Raw genomic sequence first — 21,454 nt, 5'->3', positions numbered from 1 at the left:
TTGCAATCTCAAGAAACTTGGTTATAGTAAAGGTTGTGTATAAATGTACAAACAGTTCAGTCCAAAGTTGTTCAGTATCTGTAGGGCTATGAAGTCAGTGATCTATTTAATGTTGTCGTCATTATAGGACCACCTTTAACACAGTCAAGTTTAATGAATAACCGTGACCAGCCTCGGACAAGTGCAGTGCCCAATCTTGCACCAGTGGGAGCAAGACTACCTCCTCCTTTACCCCAGAACCTACTCTATACAGTATCAGAACGTAAGTAAATGTCTCTTTTTAATCTGCCTGGGATAAAATAGTTAAAACTATTTCTGTTAATGTTGTATAATATAAATGGTGATTACTTTTACTTTCTTGCAGTGCATACAAATCCAGAAACATTCAGTCTGGTGGCTTTCCCCTCCATGTGTTGGGGGAGAGAGGGGAGCAGGAGGGAGGAGAAGATAGTTTCACATTACTAGCTCATAGACTTTAAGGTCAGAAGGGACCATTATGATCATCTAGTCTGACCTCCTGCACAATGCAGGCCACAGAATCTCACCCATCCACTTCTATAACAAACCCCTAACCTATGTCTGAGTTATTGAAGTCCTCAAATTGTGGTTTGAAGACCTCAAGCTGCAGAGAATCCTCCAGCAAGTGACCCGTGCCCCATGCTGCAGAGGAAGGCGAAAAACCTCCAGGGCCTCTGCCAATCTGCCCTGGAGGAAAATTCCTTCCCTACCCCAAATATGGCGATCAGTTAATCCCTGAGCATATGGGCAAGACTCACCAGCCAGCACCCAGGAAAGAATTCTCTGTAGTAACTCAGATCCCATCCCATCTAACATCCCATCACATACCACTGGGCATACTTACCTGCTGATAATCAAAGATTAATTGCCAAAATTAGGCTATCCCATCATACCATCCCCTCCATAAACTTATCAAGCTTAGTCTTAAAGCCAGATGTGTCTTTTGCCCCCACTACTCCCCTTGGAAGGCTGTTTCAGAACTTCACTCCTCTAATGGTTAGAAACCTTCATCTAATTTCAAGTCTAAACGTCCTAGTGTCCAGTTTATAGCTGAGGGAACATCATTTAAATGGAATTTCATCCAGGCATCATCTCCTTAAAGCAGTCTGACTGTGGCATAGGATCTCTGCATCCTCAGGGAATGTGGAGGATCCTGGGGCGAACTAGATTTGTTAGTCTGGTCTAAAACTATCAGCTTAAACCTCGGTATTTACACTTAAACTTGTAACCTTGTGTGAAACTTAAACCTCTAAATAGCTTCTCTTCCCCCCCCCCCCCCCCCCGGTCATTCTCTCAGCCTTATTTTTATTTTGGCCTGTTTTAAGTCTTCTATTCTTGATTACGGTAACATCTTTTAATTTTCTATTTTAAAAAATATATATATATACACAGCTACCAAAATAGACTGCACCTCCAAGTATGTTGGAGAAAAGCAAGCTAGAAAGATAAGACTTCGTTTATGTTGCGACTTCATTGTAATTATCCAAAAGATGAATGTGTCCCTCTTTGCTATGGAAAATGAAGAGTTTTATATAAAACATAATTGAAAGCAGTAACTGAATATCTCTGTCTGGTCACTGGATAACCTTAAATGGTTAACTTAAATCCAACAATATCTTTAGTGCTACACTACTGTTACCTGTAAAGAAGAGTCGATTGGCATTTCTGTTTTCCTTGTTCTGAAGGGCAGTGTTGCTTTAGCTCACTGTTATCTTGCTGAAATCTTTGTTCATATATCTCCAAATACTTCCAGTCCATGTTGTCCCCACATGATTGTCCTTCAATTGCAGGGTTTTTCTTCATGATTGATTGATCTGTCTTAATTCTTAGGATGTTAGTGATGCTTTGACACTACATAAATTCTCTTAAATTCTTACTGTTGCCATTGGAACACACAGTGACTATGCCCTTGAAATGAGATGGGATACAACAAAGGAGCAACTAGAGGACAATTTACATATGCTTAACAGAAGTCCTCAGCAGAATCCAGAGCTAAACTGCTTTTAAAAAATATCCAAGATCAAGCATGTGTCACTCTTGCTTTTTCTGAAAGAATACATTTTAAAACTTACAGTATGTATTGGGGAAACTTCAGTGGCCTCTTGGCAATGTGAAAGGCTGGTTTGGTGGATTTTTGATACTTGGTGTCAGATTAATCTATCTGTTCAGTCATTCACTTTCCAGGCCATGCAGTATTTACTTGGAGGCTTTCCACAAATTTTAACAACTCCAGGTTTTGTGTGGGTTTTTTTCCTTACACTTTTGACAGAATGAAACATCCTTGATGTGTCATTTAGGAAGGACCCATACTTGCTCTGTTTCTCCAACCTATCTTCTCTTGTGTTCTTGGATCTTAATCGCGATCAGCCCTGGGATAAATTGCCCCGTTAAAGTGTGTTGCTCTTTTAAGACACCTCATCCCTCTCAGATTTAGGCAGGCACTTCAGATTCTTAAACCTTGGGTCAAGTACGGTAGCTATCTTTAGAAATCTCACAAGTACCTTCTTTGGGTTTTGTCAGATCTGCAGTGAAAGTGTTCTTAAAATAAACATGTGCTTGGTCATCATCCGAGACTTCTATAACATGAAATGTATGGCAGAAGGCGGGTAAAACAGAGCAGAGGACATACAGTTCTCCCCCAAGGAGTTTAATCACAAATTTAATTAACACTTTTTTTTTGTTAAATGTCATCAGCATGGAAGCATGTCCTCTGGAATGGCGGCTGAAGCATGAAGGGGCATACAAATGTTTAGCATATCTGGCATGTAAATATCTTGCAATGCCGGCTACAAAAGTGCCATGCAAATACCTGTTCTCATTTTCTGGTGACATTGTAAATAAGAGGGCAGCATTATCTCCTGTAAATATCAACAAATTTGTTTGTCTTAGGGATTGGTTGAACGAGAAGTAGGACTGAGTGGACTTGCAGGCTCTGAAGTTTTACATCGTTTTATTTTTGAGTGCAGTTATGTAACAAAAAAAAATCTACATTTGTAAGTTGCACTTTCATGACAAAGAGATGGCACTACAGTACTTGTATGAGATGAGTTGAAAAATACTATTTTTTATTTATCATTTTTACAGTGCAAATATTTGTAATAATATACACTTTGATTTCAATTACAAAACAGAATACAATATATAAGAAAATGTAGAAAAATATCCAACATTTAGTAAATTTCACTTGGTATTCTATTGTTTAACAGTGCGATTCAAACTGTGATAAATTGTGATTAATTTTTTGAGTTAATTGCAATTAATCAACAGCCCTACTTTATCCCTTTTGATTACTGTGATCCTTAATGTCTAATTGGAGAGACAAGGTGGGTGAGGTAATATCTTGTATTGGACCAACTTCTGTTTGTGAGAGAGACAAGCTTTCAAGCTTACACAGAGCTCTTCTTTCCGGTCTTGGAGTCAGATAGCTAAATTCTGTTTATTGGCTCATTTAGTGGGTGAATATTTTTGATCAAATTATTGCCCAATATTTCAGCTGTCTTAGAATTATTTGAATGTAGAACATGTCTTATGTACTACACTGAGCACATAGCCCTTTTCTCAAGGGAAAGAGATTGCACCACAGAGTTCAGCTATATCATCCTGAAGGTCTGTCTCCCTACCCACCCTGCCCTGCAAATTATATGGGTATCTCCTTTGCTTCCCCTCAGGCACTGGAATATAATTAGATTTAGTGAAGAGTGCCATAAGGAAACCCTACTGCCTGGCATATTTATTAAAATAACCTACATGGCTTAAATCTTCCTTCATTTCTGAATTGAGGACCAGCATGAAAAAGGTTGAAGTATTAACACACCTCAAACTAGCAACAGTGACAAGCTAAGTAGAACATGGGTTTACTGTAGAGTTCAGTAATATTACTCAAATGTTTTTTAGATTGCAGGCTATGTGTATTTCTGTGCCCTATTTTACTCCCATCTCTTCTCCCAACCCAAACCAGGCTCTAATTCTTGGACCTCAGGATGGCTTTGCAGGTCATGGTGGGTAGGGAGATAACCTTCAGGATGATATAGCTGAATGCTATTTTGCAGTCTCTTTTCCTTGAAACAAGGGCTATGTGCTCAGTGTAGTACATCAGATGTGTTGCATTCAAATCATCTTCCTCAAGGCAACTAACCTGGAATTTTGGAATTGTTTAAAAATCCCTCCTATTTCTTTTTCTGTCTCTTGATAGATACGTATGAGCCAGATGGTTATAACCCTGAAGCACCTAGTATTACCAGTGCTGGTAGATCTCAGTACCGACAGTTCTTTACTAGAACACAGACACAGCGTCCAAATCTGATTGGCCTAACATCTGGGGAGATGGATACAAATCCAAGAGGTAAGAAAGGTATCTTGACACTGCTGTAACTGTTCTTATGAACAGAGTTGAGTCTGTCATCACTTGGTTTTTCTTAGTTTCAGCCTGGAACAAAGAAAAACCAATAGAGCCTTTGAACTCATGTTCGAGCATAACTTTCACACACTTTGACATTTAAAGTTCTTATTAAAGTAGAAGATAATTTTGAATGCTAACTTGATCATCTAAAAGTTTAAAAAACAAAACAAAAAACTTATTACTTAAAACTGATTTGCTACTGTGCAGACTAGTGCAAAATACAAATCACTAGTCTGCACAGTAGCAAATCAGTTTTAAATAATAAAACATGAGGATCTGGCTTATTTTAAGCAAGGTATCTTAATTTAAACAGACTATCACACATGAAATCTTACATCTTTTTGCGTGTGGGACTATTTATTCAGTTGAGCTGGTGTAATCTTATACATAACACCTGTAAGGCTTTTAAAAAAATAAAATAAAAAATTGTTGCAGCCCAGAACAGTATTAAAGAACCTCCCGGAGGTGGAGGAGGGTGGGGCAGAGGATCTAGTTGTGAAGTATTATTGTGGAATCTGATGCGCCGTTTCCATAGCATAGGATTGTGATGCTATAAACACAAGATTTACTTCACTGCAAGCGCTAAGAGACTGCTCTCTGAGAATGCATTTCAGTACCGGGGAAAATCCAGAACACTATAAGCAAATTTGTTTCAATCCCTTCTATTCAAGTTTTCCAAGGCTAAGAGAGGTGCATTTACTTTGGAAGCTGTTTTTATATATTTAAAATGAAAAAATCTTTGCAACCTTTACCTTTCATTCTCACCAGTGTAACTAGTTGTTACTGAAGTCTTTGGTACTTATACAAACCATATAAAATGACGTACAGTTAAGCAAGCTTCTTTTTAGGGGAATGAGTATTTGGCATGTGGGAAGTGAAAGACTAATGGTAATAGCAGCATCTAAGAGGATGCAAGCAAGTACTAGGCAAATATTCCTAACCTCCCTAGTTCTCTTAATTGCATCCAGTTCTGAACTGCAGCTTCCCAGCACTTCTGCAGCCTCTCACCTCAGTCTTGATCTTCAGCCCAAGAAAGAAAGTCATGCTAAAAATGTTAATTGTGGTCTGAACAGATATCTATAAATATAAGCTGAAGCCTTTCTTAAGGCTTTCATACTTTCTTAAATGAGTTAAATAGGATGGAATTACTTTGGAAATTAAAGTGTGAAGTTTAATTTGAGGGGTTTTTCTCTAATTTTAATACGGTGCTTGTCCAAAGTCATTTTTAAGAGAGATTCTTAGCCTCCTCTACTCGGCTTATTGTTAAGCTACTTACTTCCATTCACTGAAGTAATTCCATAAACGAGATTGAACAGCTTGTCAAAACCTTTGATTTTTAGTATTAACAGCTGAACATACCCATCTGCAGTATGTATACTTGTGCTTTTCTTTAAACAAAAACCTGCTGTTTAAACTTTAAATACTAATTTTGGGGATGTCTCGGTTAGAACCCTTTAAATAATATGCTTCTTTTTCCTCCAGCGGCCAACATTATCATCCAGACTGAAACTCCCATTTCCATTGCAAATAACAGCAGCAATGTAACCAGAGTGGTGCTTGAGCCAGACAACAGGAAAAGACCTCCAAGTAGCATGGAAGGGCCCTCTGTAAAGAAGCCCTGGATGGGAAAGTAAGAACTAAGAAGTCAGAGTATAAGGCCATAAGGGACGATGAGATTATCTAAATGCAGCTGACTAATCAGTAATGTACAATGGATTTCTTTCAGTGTTCTGAATGTAATCCTCTGAGATAGAGGGCTCTCAAAAGACTCTTGGGCTTAGTGAACAGGCTCCTGCCATTTGAGAATACAGATGTTAAATGCTACATATACTACAGTCTCATTAAATCTTGAGTTTGTCATCTACCCTTATTATAGAAGGATAAACCTAAGTAATGAACAGTAGGCCACTAAGTAGTTAGTATGCAAAACATTTCCCATAAATGTTATCTCACTCTTGCTTTTTCTAGGCAAGCCAATAACCAGAATAAACCAGGATTTCTGAAAAAGAATCAGTACACTAACACCAAGCTGGAAGTTCGAAAAATCCCACCTGAGTTGAATAATATTACACAACTCAATGAACATTTCAGCAAATTTGGAACTATTGTTAACATTCAGGTAAAAACAAGATTATTTTTTTCTGATGTCTGTCTTCAATAACTTTGTCAAAAAAACATACTGTATCATTTGGGAAATCAGGATAGGTAGTGGGGAGGGCAAAGGACTGAATCAGAAGCCTCTTGTGCCTGGTTCGCTCTGCATTACTGTCTCCATTCTGTTAAAAATATTACAGTAGCTTCTAGCTGCACAAGTGCATTTTAAACTCTCAAAGCTGGGGGTGAAGCAAGGGGGTTAAGCATCGGGTCTGAAACCCCAACATTCACTGAGCACCGTACACTTGATTTTTTGGAAGAGACCTGGTAAACAAAAATCCTTCCTGTTTTTGTATGGGAATTGACCTCATAAGGTCAGGGCTTTATCCAAGCATCTTTCACCAAAAGTCTGAGTAGCAATTTACTGCCATTTTCCACCACAGAGGTGACTGCAATTCAGGTGATGATGCTTGGGATTATCGTGAGTGAAGAACACTATATAAACAAAATATTTCTAGTTCTATGGCTAAAATCTTATTCAACTGTTTCCCACTGTTTGGTTGGGAAAATAGCTTGGCTTCCTTTAGGTCTTTGATAAGAAAACTGAATAAAAAGTAGGGGCCTATGAAAATCTACCTATGTTTTGAATTTGATATGAGTAAAGACATTTTTAGTCCAAAAATATCTAGTTTTCTCTATTAAGAATAACTTATTCTATTGGTGGTAGTCTACCTTCCTCCAAAATAGTGTATTTTAAAAAATTTAATTACCTTTTTCATACTGGAAAATTAAAATTTATCTTTGATACTGACATTGACTAAAACATTTCCCCCCTCAAATGTATCACATGGAATTAGGAGGCTTTTCTCCTAAAAATGGAGCAAACCTTTGGGGCTTGCATTGTAGTGACTTTGTTGGGCCTTTGGGCGGAATTCCCCTTGCTTCTGTAACCCAAATGCCTAATACAGTGGATATTTAGTCTTGTATGGATTCAAACCCTGCCCATCCACAGGAGCTTTAAAAGGAAGAACTAGAGATGCAGAGCACAGCTGTGATAGGAGCAGCAATGGTTGTTTCTGTCTCACTTCATAGTGAATATTTAATAGTGATGATAGTAGATAACACAATGGTAGTGTATTTTACTACATACGTAAAACCTATTGTCTGTGCTGTGTAAAGTATGTCAGGAGACATTTGGCTTTGACTTCATCAGTGTGTCATCTTTGTGTAATGGACACTTGAAAAATACAACTCTCTCCTTTCTGGCAAACATTTGTCAAATGTTACGTGACATTTCAGATGCTTTGTTTCCTGTGAAATATGGATCAATGGCAATTGTTCATATATGCTGAACTTCTGTTTTAGGTTGCTTTCAAGAATGATCCTGAAGCTGCTCTAATTCAATATTTAACTAATGATGAGGCCAGAAAGGCCATTTCCAGCACAGAGGCAGTTTTAAACAATCGATTTATAAGGGTGCTGTGGCATAGGGAAAACGAGCAGCAGCCACCACTGCTGCAGCAACACCTGCACCATCACCAGCAGCCACCGCCACAATCTATGCATCACCAGCTTCATCTTCAACAACAAACGCTGACTGCCCAACCTCCAGCTGCAACGGTACATAGCAATGTGTCAAAGGTATACTGCCCTCATGCAAAATGAGGCTGCTTTGTCAAACTGGTCAGAGCATTGAAGATCAGTGATGCTTCAAAGTGGATAGTGCTTTAAAGATGCAACTATATAATCTTTCCTTTTTATATGTACTCATATGCAGGTGATAACTAAACCACTGGCATCGGGTGCCTATGTCCTTAATAAGGTTTCGGTTAAACGTCGCCTTGGAGCAGCAGGTGGAAACCAGACAGATGGAGCACATTTGTTAAACCAGTCCAGTGCTACTGCAGAGGATTCTCAGGTATGTTTGACAAAGATTAGTGCGGGGGTCGGCAACCTATGGCATGCGTGCCAAAGACGGCACGCAAGCCAATTTTTAATGGCACGTTGGAGCCTGTCCGGACTCCAGCATGCCATTAAAAATCCTGCCCAGCCTCGCCCACTCTCCTCTGCCCCCTGTTCTCCCCGCGGGAGCAGGGAGCAGAAGCATAGCCAAGCACACGGGGTGGGCAAATGGCCCCACTCTCCCAGCACGGCAAGCCGCAGGGTCCAGGGCCGGAGCGCCGGCCGAGCGCAGCAAGCTGCTGGCCCCTCCCCTGGAGCCCTGCCGCCGCGTGCAGGGCTCTGGGGGGTCGGGGCTGCGCGCTCCCGCAGGGCAGCGTTTGGCTCCGCGGGGAGGCAGACACGCTCTCTGCTCAACTGGAGCTCTGCCGCTGCCGAGCTCTGAGGGCCAGGGCTGTGCTCTCCGGCGGGGCAGCGTGTCTAGCTCTGCGTGGAGCCTCAAGGTAAAGGGCCCAGGGCTGGGGGGGTTGGATAAGGGGTGGGGGCAGTCAAGGGATAGGGAGCAGGGTGGGTTGGATAGGGAGGTGGGGTCCCGGGGGGGGTTAGGGGTGGGGGTCTCTGGAGGGGGCAGTCAGGGAGCAGGGGGGGTTGGATGGGGCATGGGAGTCCTGGGGTTTGTGAGGGGGCAGAGAGTGGATAGGGGTCAGGGCAGTCAGGGGACCGGGAGCAAGGAGGGTCCTGGGGGGGGGGCAGTTAGGGTGGGGGTGGTCAGGGGACAAGGAGCTGGGGGAGTTGTATGAGTTGGGAGTTCTGGGGGTCCTGTCAGGAGGCAGGAGTGTGGAGAGGGGTTGGCGCAGGCAGGGAGGCGGGGCGGGGGCGTTGGATGGGTCGGGACTTCTGAGGGTCCTGTCAGGGGCGGGGAGTGGTTGGATAGGCTTGGGAGTCCCAGGGGTCTGGCTGGGGACTGGGGTGTGGATAAGGGTCGGGGCAGTCAGGGGACAGGTAGGGGATAGGGTCCAGTCCGAGGACAAGGAACAGGGAGGCTTAGATAGGGGTCGGGTCCTGGGGGGCAGTTGGGGGCAGGGGTCCCAGGATGGGGTAGTCGGGACAAAGAGCAGCGGGGTTGGGAGTTCTTAGGGGGGCAGTCACCCAGCCCTGAGCCCTGACCCCCACACATACACCACGCCCTCTGCTCTGAGCCCTGCACACCCCTCAGGCCCCTGCCCTGAGCCCTGTATGTCCCTCATACACACCCAGCCCTCTGCTTGACTCCTTCATTCCCCCCCCACCCTAGCCTTGACACCGGCACCCCCACCCATACCCAGCCCTCTGGGTCCCGGCCCCACACAGCCTGCTGCTGGTCTTGGCTGACGGACCCTTGCCAGCCGGGGTCCCGGCCACAGGCCTCGCTCAGCCCGCTGCTGGGCTAGGTGAACAGAACCCCAGACCAGCAGTGGGCTGAGCGGGCCGGCAGCGTAAGATCAACATTTTAATTTCATTTTAAATGAAGCTTCTTAAACATTTTGAAAACCTTGTTTATTTTACAATACAACACTAGTTTAGTTATATAATGTATAGACTTATAGAGAGAGACCTTCTAAAAAACATTAAAATGTATTACCGGCACCTGAAACCATAAATTAGAGTGAATAAATGAAGACTCGGCACACCACTTCTGAAAGGTTGCCAACCCCTGGATTAGTGCCTGTGAATCTTAAAATTTAATATTTTCACTATTGGTTAGATCAGAGGATGCCTAAATAGGACTTGAGGGTTCTGTTTGTGACCTCCAGCAAGTCATTTAATCTCTGTAGCTCCAATTTTCTATCTGCAAAATTGGAGTAATGTCTGTGGGAAGTAATTGTTGAATCTTGGTTTAAAATAATAGATATGATTAGAAAAATAAATATTCAAAAGGTATTGCTTAACTAACAAATCTCATCCCTCAGTATAGTCAGTCAGATATCCGGTGACAAGATTTCACTTCTTATTCCTGCAAACTTATTCTTCATGTGCACTGATCTGCATGGATAGATACTTTTCTATAGAACCATATAAATCTTCATACAGTTCAGAGTAATGCAGATTGAGTTGCACTGATGCTGTGGTGCAAAACAGCCCTGGTAACCAAAAGATATGCTTGTAGCGGGAAAGGAAGAATCGTTCGAGGTTTAGGCTGGACAGCTATTGCCCTTTTAATGGGAATCACGTTTCTAAAATTCTAAGCAAAAAGCATAATATTGTTGGCATGTGAATGCTAACCTGTATATAATGCACAATTAATACCCTTAGTCTCCATAGTAGTTAGCAGGGGTAAATTTGATTCTGATGTGGTTTGTGTAACTGACAGCATCAGCTTGTTATGGCCTCACTGGCTCTTATCTTTCCCTGTATTATTCTCCAAATAAGAACTTTAGTAAGGAAGAGGTTTTCTTTTGTCAAATGCCTTTTGACAAGCTTTCAGGCTTTACTCTTCTGGGCAGAATTATGCTGTTGTTGATTCCCGTATGCATGTGTATATATTAAGTTTGCAGTGTAGTTGTAGTGTGGTGCTCACAGGATATTAAAGAGGCAAGGTGGGCGAGGTAGCATCTTTTATTGGACCAACTTCTCTTAGTAAGAAACAAGGTTTTTGAGCTTGTCCAATAAAAGATATTACCTCACCCACGTTGTGTCTCTATATTAAGTTGTCATGCATCACCTAAATACCAAATAGCTTCCTTTTTTTAATAAGACATCTTTTAACCTAATTCATTTTAGTGTTCTATTATTTCAGACATTTCCTACTTCTGCAAGCCATACAAAAATGGTGTACAATTCCCCAAACTTAAAGACATCTGTGAAATCTGGCACAGGATCTAAATCCCATGATGTTCAAGAGGCCCTTAAAAAGAAACAGGTAATTGTATATACGTTGTTTGGATATTCTAGAAGTCAAGATCCTTGTAAAGAAATGACCTCTTACGTCAGTGTGCCCCCTGATTGAGTGTGTGTGTGTGTGCCTGAAGTTTTTTCTCAAGTTCTCCACTCACAGTGCCCACTGTCAGCCACTGTGCTTGTCAGGCAGGTGTCCGGTGACTCAGCTCTCTGGCCAAGTCTCTCACAGTCCACGTGCGAAAACACACACACCCCTTTTGGGATGTACAGTTTTATCTCAAAGCCCTCAAAGTCAGTCCATCCAAGAGGGCTGATCATGGTACCCCCAGTTGGGGTCGGACTACCTTGCAAAGATTCCTGCTCTGGAGTGGAGCAGTGCCCCCAGGGATTCCTCCCTGGTGACTTTTGCCTTCTCTTGAGTTCTCAGTGACTCCAGCTTTCCAACTCAGCCACTTTTCTTGAACACAGTTCACTGACCCCAGCTCTCCAGAAGTGTCAGTCTCGGTTTGGTCCCTTCTGGTCATGGTAACACCATTCCAAATGCAGCCCTTCACTGGGCTTGTTTAAACTCTCTTGCTCAGGGCGTAGCCACTTCCCCAGTGGCTGTTGGAGGGGGGGGATCCAAGCTCGCCCACTACTGCAGGTCCCAACCCATGGACACTCTAAGTAGCAGCTGCGTGCCACATCTCTTTAACTTACTGTGTTTCTCTGGGCCACTTCCCTGTGGCCCTTGTCTTACTCACGTCCCAGCAACCAGCCAGGAGCACTTTCCCTGTTCCCCCAGTCCCTGCCAGTAACTGCTCACTTTGGCCCTTGCACCTCCTGCAAATAGCCAGGAGCACATTCCTTGTTCCCCCCCCCCAGACCCTGCCAGCAGACTGAGCTCACTCTGGCTCTGTAGCTCCTTTTATGAGTCTTCTGGGCCTTGGTTGGCTGATCCTTTCAGCCTCTCTAGGTAGCTTGGAGGACAATCCTCTACTACTCTTTTTTTGGATAGGTTGTGGTAGGACTGTGAGGCCTCCAGCAGGGGGCCTCCGGACCTAGTACACTTGGTCACATAGCTTTAACTCCAACTTTCCCTGTAAAGCAGTGAGCATCTTACAGTGATCCCACTCCCTTCCCTCTTCCTCTCCCCCCCCGCCCCCCCAGTACAGCATGTGGGCTGTCTGGATATCTTGCAGAGAGGCAGTGTGGCTAAGCAGGGGCAGGAGCAGCCCTTTTGGCCACTTTCCTCTTCCAGGTGGGCCCAGTGGCTTTCAATAGTTGCTCCCCCTTGCAGTAAAGGGAGTATATGGTGTTAAGTGTATTATATGTTTTTGTCTTTACTGGAAATGCTCTTATTGTGTGGCCGATGTTCTGTATCCGAGGATGTTCTCAGGCACTTAAATTATTCTTCTTGACCGAGAAAGTGTTTGTTTGTAAAAAGATGAAGAGGAATTGTGAGAGACAAATGTTTTCATTTAAGTGGTCTGTGCTGTCCCTTGTTTTGTGTGCATGTTGCAGCATTAGCTTGGGGCATTTAGGTGTTACTGCAATACAGTGAATCAGGATCAGAGCCTCTTTACGTTTGTGCAGCGCACACACCTTTAATCTTCATTAGAGCTTTCATTTTTATTATTTTTAAAAGAAAAAGTATAACACCTGAGCAGTTGGCAGGAGGAGTGTTAGAAAAGTTGTTATTGATCTTTCTTGGCTATATATGGGATAATAAGAAACTTATAGATGAAAGACTTATTGAATCCATCCCCTGTCCACTGTGGCATTGTGTGTCACTGCAGGACAAATCTAATACTGAATGGCTGTTACTCTAGATCTCAGCCAAGAAAAAGTAGTGTGATGTAATCTAGTTCTTTCTAATCATAGTAACTTGCATATGCCCAATAACTGACTGAAAGTATGTCCTTCTCACTTAGGAGGCAATGAAGCTACAACAAGATATGAGAAAAAAGAAGCAGGAGATGTTAGAAAAACAAATAGAATGCCAAAAGGTAAGTCTGGAATGTATTCCAGCTGTTGCATTCTGATTCCAGTGGGCACCAAAATTATTGAATGTGGTTGCTTGTCTAAATTGTATCTTCTTACTCTTGTTTTTTTTGTAACATACATAGATGTTGATATCTAAGCTGGAAAAAAATAAGGCCACGAAACCAGAGGAGAGGGCAGAAATAATGAAGACCTTGAAAGAACTAACAGGAAAAATCTCTCAATTAAAGGATGAATTGAAAACTTCTTCTGTAGCCTCCACGCCATCAAAATTGAAGTCCAAGACAGAGGTGTGTGCATTGTCCTACCTGTATGTATACATACATACAATCTTCTGAAATAAATCATTACCAGGATTTTTAGCAAGCAGACAATAGCAGTCTTCAGGTTTACTTTCTCACCTCATCTTTTAGAGTGGACAATGAAGCTCGGGGATAGAACAAAGTGGAAAGCTAATACGCTTTAGGACACTGGTAGATAGGGAACTGGTATACCTAGTTGTTACAGTAATCTGAGCATATCTCAAACCTTAAGTTGATTACAGACATTGCTTGAATGTCAGCTTTCTGAAGTAAAATGTATCACACTAGTTCTGAGAAGAAATCAAGCTGAGTAATAATTTAATAATTAGTTGTTCTTGCCAATCCTGTTCGTTGGATCCTGAATGTGAACTGTCGTGTTACCCAGTACAGTAACTCCTCACTTAACATTGTAGTTATGTTCCTGAAAAATGCGACTTTAAGTGAAACGATGGAAAGTGAATCCAGTTTCCCCATAAGAATGAATGTAAATGGGGGAGGGGGGTTAGGTTCCAGGGAAATTTTTTTTGCTGTACAGTACAGTACTATAGTTGGGAGGTGCCCTCGCCTTAACCCACACAGGCACAGCCCACTGGCACTGGAGACAATGAGGCAGGCAAGGAGGCTGAAGGTGCTCTTAGGCTAGGAGAAGCATGTTGTGCAGCAGCAGCTGCAGCTTCCCCTACTCTGCAAGCACCAGGGGCAGTGGGGGCTCAACCCTCAGCCCGCGCATGCCAGCCCTTCTCCTAAGCCTCCACCCTTAACCTGCTTCTTCTCCCCACCCCTTTACTCATTTTTTTCTACTGGGCATGAACCATTGGGCTTAGGGAGGAATATGGATACTGAGGGATTTTTCTAAAGTTTTTGGCTAAAGAAAATGGAATAAGGTATTTAGAGGATAAGTACTAATATCCCCATTTTTTTAAGGCACAAAAGGAGCTTTTAGATGCAGAACTGGACTTTCATAAAAGATTGTCTTCTGGAGAAGATACAACAGAGTTGCGGAAAAAGCTCAGTCAACTACAGGTTGAGGTGAGTTTGTAAGGAGTGCTGCTCCAGTGCTTCATGTCTGTTACATGAAGCTTTCAACTCCCCCGGAAGCTGAAAATAGCTTTGCCCACTATGTGCCTTTCTTTAACAGGCTGCCCGTTTAGGTATCTTGCCTGTAGGTCGAGGGAAGGCGGTATCTGCTCAGGGCAGAGGAAGAGGACGAGGTCGTGGTGGGAGAGGAAGGGGCACATTGAATCATATGGTGGTGGATCACCGCCCCAAAGCTCTAACTGTCGGTGGCTTCGTAGAAGAGGAGAAAGATGAATTATTACAACATTTCTCTGTAAGTCAGCTCTGGATAATTAACTTAAACTGAAAAAAAATGTAGTCGTGATTCCGTACTGCGGATACAAGACTTGGTGTTTCTTTAGCGTCTTCCAATGGAGGAACTCAAAGCAACTTCATGTGCAAGCCTTCCCCCTGCCCCATCTTGAAGATGTGAGAATCTTTATTCATATTTCCATAATACAGATAAGTCATATCACTATCCCAAAGTCATAGAACAAGTTAAGTATATAATTTTGCTTTTATAATTAGGGGTCACCAAATGAAATTAATGGGCAGCAGGTTTAAAACAAATAAAAGGAAGTTCTTCTTCACGCAGCGCACAGTCAACTTGTGGAACTCCTTACCTGAGAAAGTTGTGAAGGCTAGGACTATCACAGGGTTTAAAAGAGAACTGGATAAATTCATGGTGGCTAAGTCCATAAATGGCTATTAGCCAGGATGGGTAAGAATGGTGTCCCTAGCCTCTGTTCGTCAGAGGATGGAGATGGATGGCAGGAGAGAGATCACTTGATCATTGCCTGTTAGGTTCACTCCCTCCGGGGCACCTGGCATTGGCCACTGTCGGTAGACAGATACTGGGCTAGATGGACCTTTGGTCTGACCCGGTACGGCCGTTCTTATGTTATGTTATGTTTCCAAAATTGGGATTTGGATTATTAAATGTAACGAGGCTTGGCAAAATTCAATTTTTATTTTTTATAATTTCAGTGGATATAGATGTTGAAGTTGAGGAGGGGAGAGTTGAGGGTGGTTTTTGCTTTTTATCAATTTTAAATTTTCACAGTTGCAGGAAATTATGGAGGGGCAGGCGGTTAATGACACTAGATGTTGACATTCAAAAATTTTAAATCTTTATAAACTATTAAAACAGAAATTGTCAACGTCACATGTCAAAATATACAAAGTGAATGTCTTTAAATCAACATCATACCTACTTTTGTTCATTGGCTAGTCCATTTGGAACAAGCCTAATTCAGAAGTATACATCACTAGATTTTTACTCTAAAAAGTTCTCAAGCAGCATTTTTCATAATTACTTGTCGGTAAAAAAATTTTTATCAAGGAACATCTTTTTCATCTGTTTGTGTGTGTATCGTGAAATTGACATTTTACTGATTAAAAATGCAATCCATGCAAGCCCGAATATAATACTTGCCACATCTGGTATATCCTGCACTGCAGTCTCTATGGATGTCCAGGTGCATAGAATTGAGTGCGTACTCAAACACCTGAAATGCACGTCTTGTGGTGAGTAGATCCCACGCTAGCTAGCTAGCTCATCTGTGGAGTGTGGGTTTGTACACAGGTGAGCAGTGGCCTGCTCCCATATCTGCCCATTGTGTAATGTGGATGTAGCAGTCAGTACATTTGACAATTAAGACAATTAAGTTAACTTCTTTGGTATAGTGAAATGCATGCATTAAAATAAATGCATATTACACCTGACACGTGTGTGCTGAAGGTATGAAAGCACACACGTTACTTCAAATAGTGTATTACCATGGGTATTGCTTTCAATGTTGCAGGAACATAAATGTGTATGTAGACTAAAAACAGAACAAAACCAGGTGGTAAAATGAATCTTTTTCCCTTGTTCTGTCATCTTATATATGTTGTTGTCTACCTTTGCTTTAAAGTCTTTTGAAATGTGGACTTTAGAAGTATGAAAAATACTTAACAGCCTTTTACAGTCTGTGGGAGACATGTATGTGTATTTATCCACCCACCAAAGGCATTTCCTAGCCAACCCATTGTCTCCATGTAACTTAAAAAGTAAAGCACTGCTGCTGCTTCAAGTGTTAGTTCATGTCCGTTCCATATTAGGTGGGTGTTCTCGCCATATGCACCAGTGCTGGAAGTTTTTCCCTCAGCAGTATCCATAGGGGTCCAGTTCTGGCACCCGGTCCGGCTCTGGCACCCTCTGGAGTGGCGCCCATATGGCACAGTATAAGGGGCGCCACTGGTTTTCCCTCCCCACCCCCCCAGTTCCTTCTTGCCACCAGGGATGGTGCTGGAACATCTGCTTGGGCTAGCATTGTGTTTTTTCTCTGTTCTTGCGAACTTTATAAAACCTGTAATATAGTTATATATAGTTAGTAGTTGAATTAGTTACCCTTAGTAGTAGTTCTTAACGTTTTCGTAAGTCCCGAACAGGACTCAGCCTTGGGACAGGGCATGCCCTGGTCCCCAGGCTTTAAGCTCTGCGATCGTTGTAAATGGCCTTTGCCCATCAGCGATCCACATAGTGGCTGCCTAAGGTACTTGGCCGAAGGGCACATAAGCGACAAGTGTCATCTTCGTAAGTCCTTCAATCCCAGGTCGAAAAAGGAGTGAGACAACTGCCTGCAAGCACTCCTGATGGAGTCAGCACTCACTCCAGTACCGGAATAATGGTTCGACTCAGCACCAAATACTGTGGCGTCCGTGCGCAGTGCTCTGCCAGCACCATCCACTGAGCCAGCACTGATCCCCCTCCACAGCTCCAGCCAAGAAGCTGAAGAATACAGTGAGGGGAAGATCTGCTTTCCGCAAGGGAAAGGAAAGGGCTTGGGGCCAGCCAAGACCTGCACCGGGCAGCTCAACACCCCCTTTGGGAAGTCAGGCCCCAGTTCAAGTCGAGCGGTGCAGCCCATCCCATACCTGGCCTGTGACTCTGGATAGCGGTACAGGCCTCTCTCAGCTTCAGGTGCCATCGATGCCCAAAGCCCTATAGGCAGCTCAGGAGATCCTGACGCTTCTGGTGCCGCCCATACCGGCTACGGTGGTATCCCAGTCTCGGTGTAACAACGCCTTGGGACCTCAGTGGCATCGTTCCCCATCACATGGGACATCCCGCCACCACTCGCCCACCCAGAGCCATCATGCCTCAGAGCTAAATAGGCAGGCTCAGTGGAGCCCTCTTTGGTCCTCAGGCCTTGAGCACCGACAGTGAGATTCGAGGCATATTTCACCAGTAGCCTGGTGCAGACTCACTGAGGCATGCACCCCTCGGCAGGAGCACAGAGACCAAACCCTAACTTCGCCAAGAGCTCAGTACAAATCCTGGGACCAATTGGGGGACTGAAGCTGCCAGTCACCAGCCTCCTGTCATTGGTCTCCGAGACGGGGATCACCGTATCTGGGAAGATCCTCTCAGCAACCGGCCCGTGATAGCTTCCGGTCCCGCTTGACGTCCCGGTACCAGTCGGGTAGCGTAAGGTGTAGATTGCCAATTCGCCGAATACCATCGATCCCTGACCAAGACATTCGTCTCGCTCGGACAGGTCTACCTCCAGGCGCAGCGACTGGCACCGGTCAGATAAGAGCCACCGCTTCGCCCGATCCTGGTCGCCAGATGGCGACCACCCTGGCTATAGCTTTGGCACAGAGCAGGCTTCCCGAACTGCTGGGCGGCTTCCAATGTCTGTGGTGCTGCCTACATCATCACCACTGATACCTGTCCCATGGCCCCAAGCACAGTGGCCAGCGCCATGGAACCCTTGGGGGTCCTCCCAAACTTCCCAGGCTGCCAGTTTGGTGTAGGGAGCCTCAGACAGGCCAGCAGCCTTGACATCCTGACCCCCTCCAGTGCTCGAGACTTTGGGGGAAGGACCCCACAGGTCTAGGAGGACCCAGGGGAGCAGCCTGCTGGACCACCATTGGATGTTGAGGATCCCGCAGTACCAGCATCGTCCTCATCGTTGCCAGATGAGGCTATCCCAGAGCCTCCTCATCCAGTTCCTCAGGATTACGCCAAGGCTCACCAGGACCTATCGAAGAGGGTCACATCTAACCTGGGGCTTCAGGCCAAGGAATTGGAGGAGCCTTCAGACTCCCTGTGTGATGTCCTCTGCTCCTCGGCCCCTGCCAGGGTGTCTTTACCCCTTCATGAAGGGGTATGTAAGATTGCTAATGCCCTGTGGCAGACTCCCTCCTCCTTGCCCCCCATCTCCAAAAGGGCCAAGTGCAAGTACTTAGTGCCAACTAAGGGGCATGAGTACTTATATTCCCATCCAGCCCCCAATTCCCTAGTGGTTGAGGCAGTTAACCACAGGGAGAGGCAAGCTCAACCTGGGGCTGCCCCTAAAAACAAAGACTCAAGGAGGCTGGATCTCTTTGGATGCAAAGTTATAGTCTTCTAAACTGCAATTGAGAGTGGCCAGTCACCAAGCCTTCCACTATGATTACAAGATGTGGCAGGCCATGGCCAAGTTTGAGGCTTTGCGTCCTGAAGGGTCTGGGAAGGAATTCTGGGCGATCCTCAAGGAGGGCATGGCTGTGGCCAGAGCAGCCCTCCAGGCAGCTTCAGATGTGGCAGACTCTGCCACACACACCATGGTCTCTGCCATCTCCATGCAGCGAGCTTCCTGGCTGCTCCTCTCAGGCTTGTCCACTGAGGCTCAGCAGTTGATGCAGGACCTTCCCTTTGATGGCCAGGCCCTATTTGCAGAGCAGACAAACAGCAATCTGCACGGTTTAAAGGACTCCCATACCACACTGAAAACTCTGAGGCTTTACGTCCCAGGCCCGGCACATAGGCAGTTCAAACCACAACAGCCTCAGGGATAAGGGAGCCAGGCTCGGCAGGACCTGCCTCACAAGAAGGCCAAGGGCTACAAACACCACCCGAGCCACCCTCCTCCACCCTCTGCTCAGCCAGGCTCCACCCAAAACGAGCAGGAAGGCCAAATGATCGTTTTGAGGATGTGACCTACCAGACTATTCCCCGGATCCATCTTCTCCGTTTTTTTTCCAACTGCCTTTACTTTTTCCTCCCTATGGACCACTATAACCTTGTGTTCAGGACCCAGTGGTTCAGTGCAGAGCTATACCCTTCAGTTTCTTTCTTACCCCCCCCCCCCCACAAACCTTCCCCATCCCTCTTCAGGGACCCTTCTCACGAGAATCTCCTCGTGCAGGAGGTTCAAGGGTTACTGCAGCTGGGTGTGGTTGAGGAGGTTCCTCTCAAGGAACAAGGGGGTTTATTCCTGATACTTTTTAATCCCAAAGGCCAAGAGTGGTCTGTCCCATTCTGGACCTGCAGGACCTCAACAAGTACCTAAGAAGCTGCAGTTCCACATGGTCTCCCTGGTCTCTATCATCCCCTCCCTGGATCCGAGAGACTGGTATGCTGCCCTCAACCTAAAGGACACATACTTCCACGTAGTGATCTTCTAAGGACACAGACGTTTTCTCTGATTCACCAATTTACGGTTCTCGCGTTTGGCCTGGCAACAGCACTGATGGTGGTTACCAAGTGCATGTTGGTGGTGCCGGCTTACCTCAGACGCCAGGATATCCAGATCTACCCATACCTTGACAATTGGATGGGTCAAAGGCAGCTCTAGGTCTCCTGTCCAAAAGGATGTCGTGGTGCTGCAAGCCACATGCCGCTCCCTGGGCCTACTGGTGAATGACAAAGTCTACATTAGTTCCAGTGCAAAGGATAGAATTAATTGGAGTGGTGCTCAACTCAACCTGCCCGAGGGCATTCCTGCCTCTAGAAAGGTTTCGGACATTGACAAACCTTATCGCGGAGGTGTCCGTGTTTCCCCCCTAACTACAGCCCGGGTCTGCTGGGTCACATGGCAGCACATAGGTTGTCCACTATGCCAGGCTCCGGATGCGGCCCCTGCAGCAATGGCTGGCGATGGTCTATTCCCAGTGCAAAGATCACCTGGAAATGATGGTTACCCTCCCCCTGGCAATACTCACCTCGCTGGGATGGTGGACCGATCACGAAAAGGTCCTAGAGGGAGTTCCGTTCGACAACCCCCCTCACTCCGTGAAGTTAGTTTCGGATGCCTCGGACCTCGGCTGGGGTACGCACCTAGGAGATCTCCAGACCTAGGGTATGTGGTCCCCGTAGGAGAGGACACTACACATGAACGTTGAAGAACTCAGAGTGGTCTGCTTGGCATGCAGAGTCTTCCTGCCTCACTTGTCTGGCAAGGTGGTTAGAGTTCTGACTGACAACACAACTTCAGTGTTCTACATCAACAGGCAAGGGGGAGCACGTTTGTTGACTCTCTGCAAAGAGGCACTCTGTCTCTGGAACTTCTGATTCAATCACGAGATCCACCTGGAGGCTTGTGACCTCCCTGGCATTAAGAACACGCTAGGCAGGGCCTTCTCCTCTCACCACGAGTGGTCACTCAACCTAGAGGTAGCCTACATCGTCCCCCAGAGGTGGGGAACTCCCCAAGTGGACCTGTTCACCGCCAGGCAAAATAGAAAATGTTGTCAGTTTTTTGTTCTTGGCAAGGTCTGGGCAAAGACTCCATCTCCAATGTCTTACTCCTGCTGTGATCAGGGAGTCTGATGTATGCGTTCTTGCCGATTCCTCTCATCAGCAGGGTCCTGGCAAAGATCAAGAGAGACAAGGCGCAGGTTATCATGATCCGCCCAGCGTGACCTTGCCAGCACTGGTTCGACACGCTCATGAACCTGATAGCAGCCTCTCCCTGGCTCCTGCCCAGGCAACTGGACCTGCTGTCACAGGACCACAGTTGGCTCTTGCACCCAAACCTTATGACCCTCCACCTCTCGGCATGGATGCTGCATGGCT

At 45.0% G+C, this 21,454-nt stretch overlaps 1 protein-coding gene across 2 annotated transcripts in view; it reads left to right on the top strand.

The window, feature by feature from the left end:
• Positions 1-21,454, top strand: part of RBM27 (RNA binding motif protein 27) — a 43,541-nt gene that overhangs the window by 14,367 nt on the left and 7,720 nt on the right. The window contains exons 8-18 of one of the 2 annotated variants that reach the window (XM_045027572.1): positions 128-262; positions 4,211-4,360; positions 5,900-6,047; positions 6,386-6,536; positions 7,877-8,131; positions 8,289-8,429; positions 11,187-11,309; positions 13,201-13,275; positions 13,396-13,560; positions 14,497-14,601; positions 14,711-14,902. In XM_045027572.1, the coding sequence (XP_044883507.1) occupies positions 128-262; positions 4,211-4,360; positions 5,900-6,047; positions 6,386-6,536; positions 7,877-8,131; positions 8,289-8,429; positions 11,187-11,309; positions 13,201-13,275; positions 13,396-13,560; positions 14,497-14,601; positions 14,711-14,902 (1,640 nt within the window). Of the gene's footprint in view, positions 1-127; positions 263-4,210; positions 4,361-5,899; positions 6,048-6,385; positions 6,537-7,876; positions 8,153-8,288; positions 8,430-11,186; positions 11,310-13,200; positions 13,276-13,395; positions 13,561-14,496; positions 14,602-14,710; positions 14,903-21,454 lie in introns of both variants that reach the window. The other variant, XM_045027571.1, reaches the window with a different exon arrangement.

The sequence above is a fragment of the Mauremys mutica genome, chromosome 8, assembly GCF_020497125.1.
Source record: "Mauremys mutica isolate MM-2020 ecotype Southern chromosome 8, ASM2049712v1, whole genome shotgun sequence".
NCBI lineage: Eukaryota > Metazoa > Chordata > Testudines > Geoemydidae > Mauremys > Mauremys mutica.
This window is presented reverse-complemented; position numbering and strand designations above follow the sequence as displayed.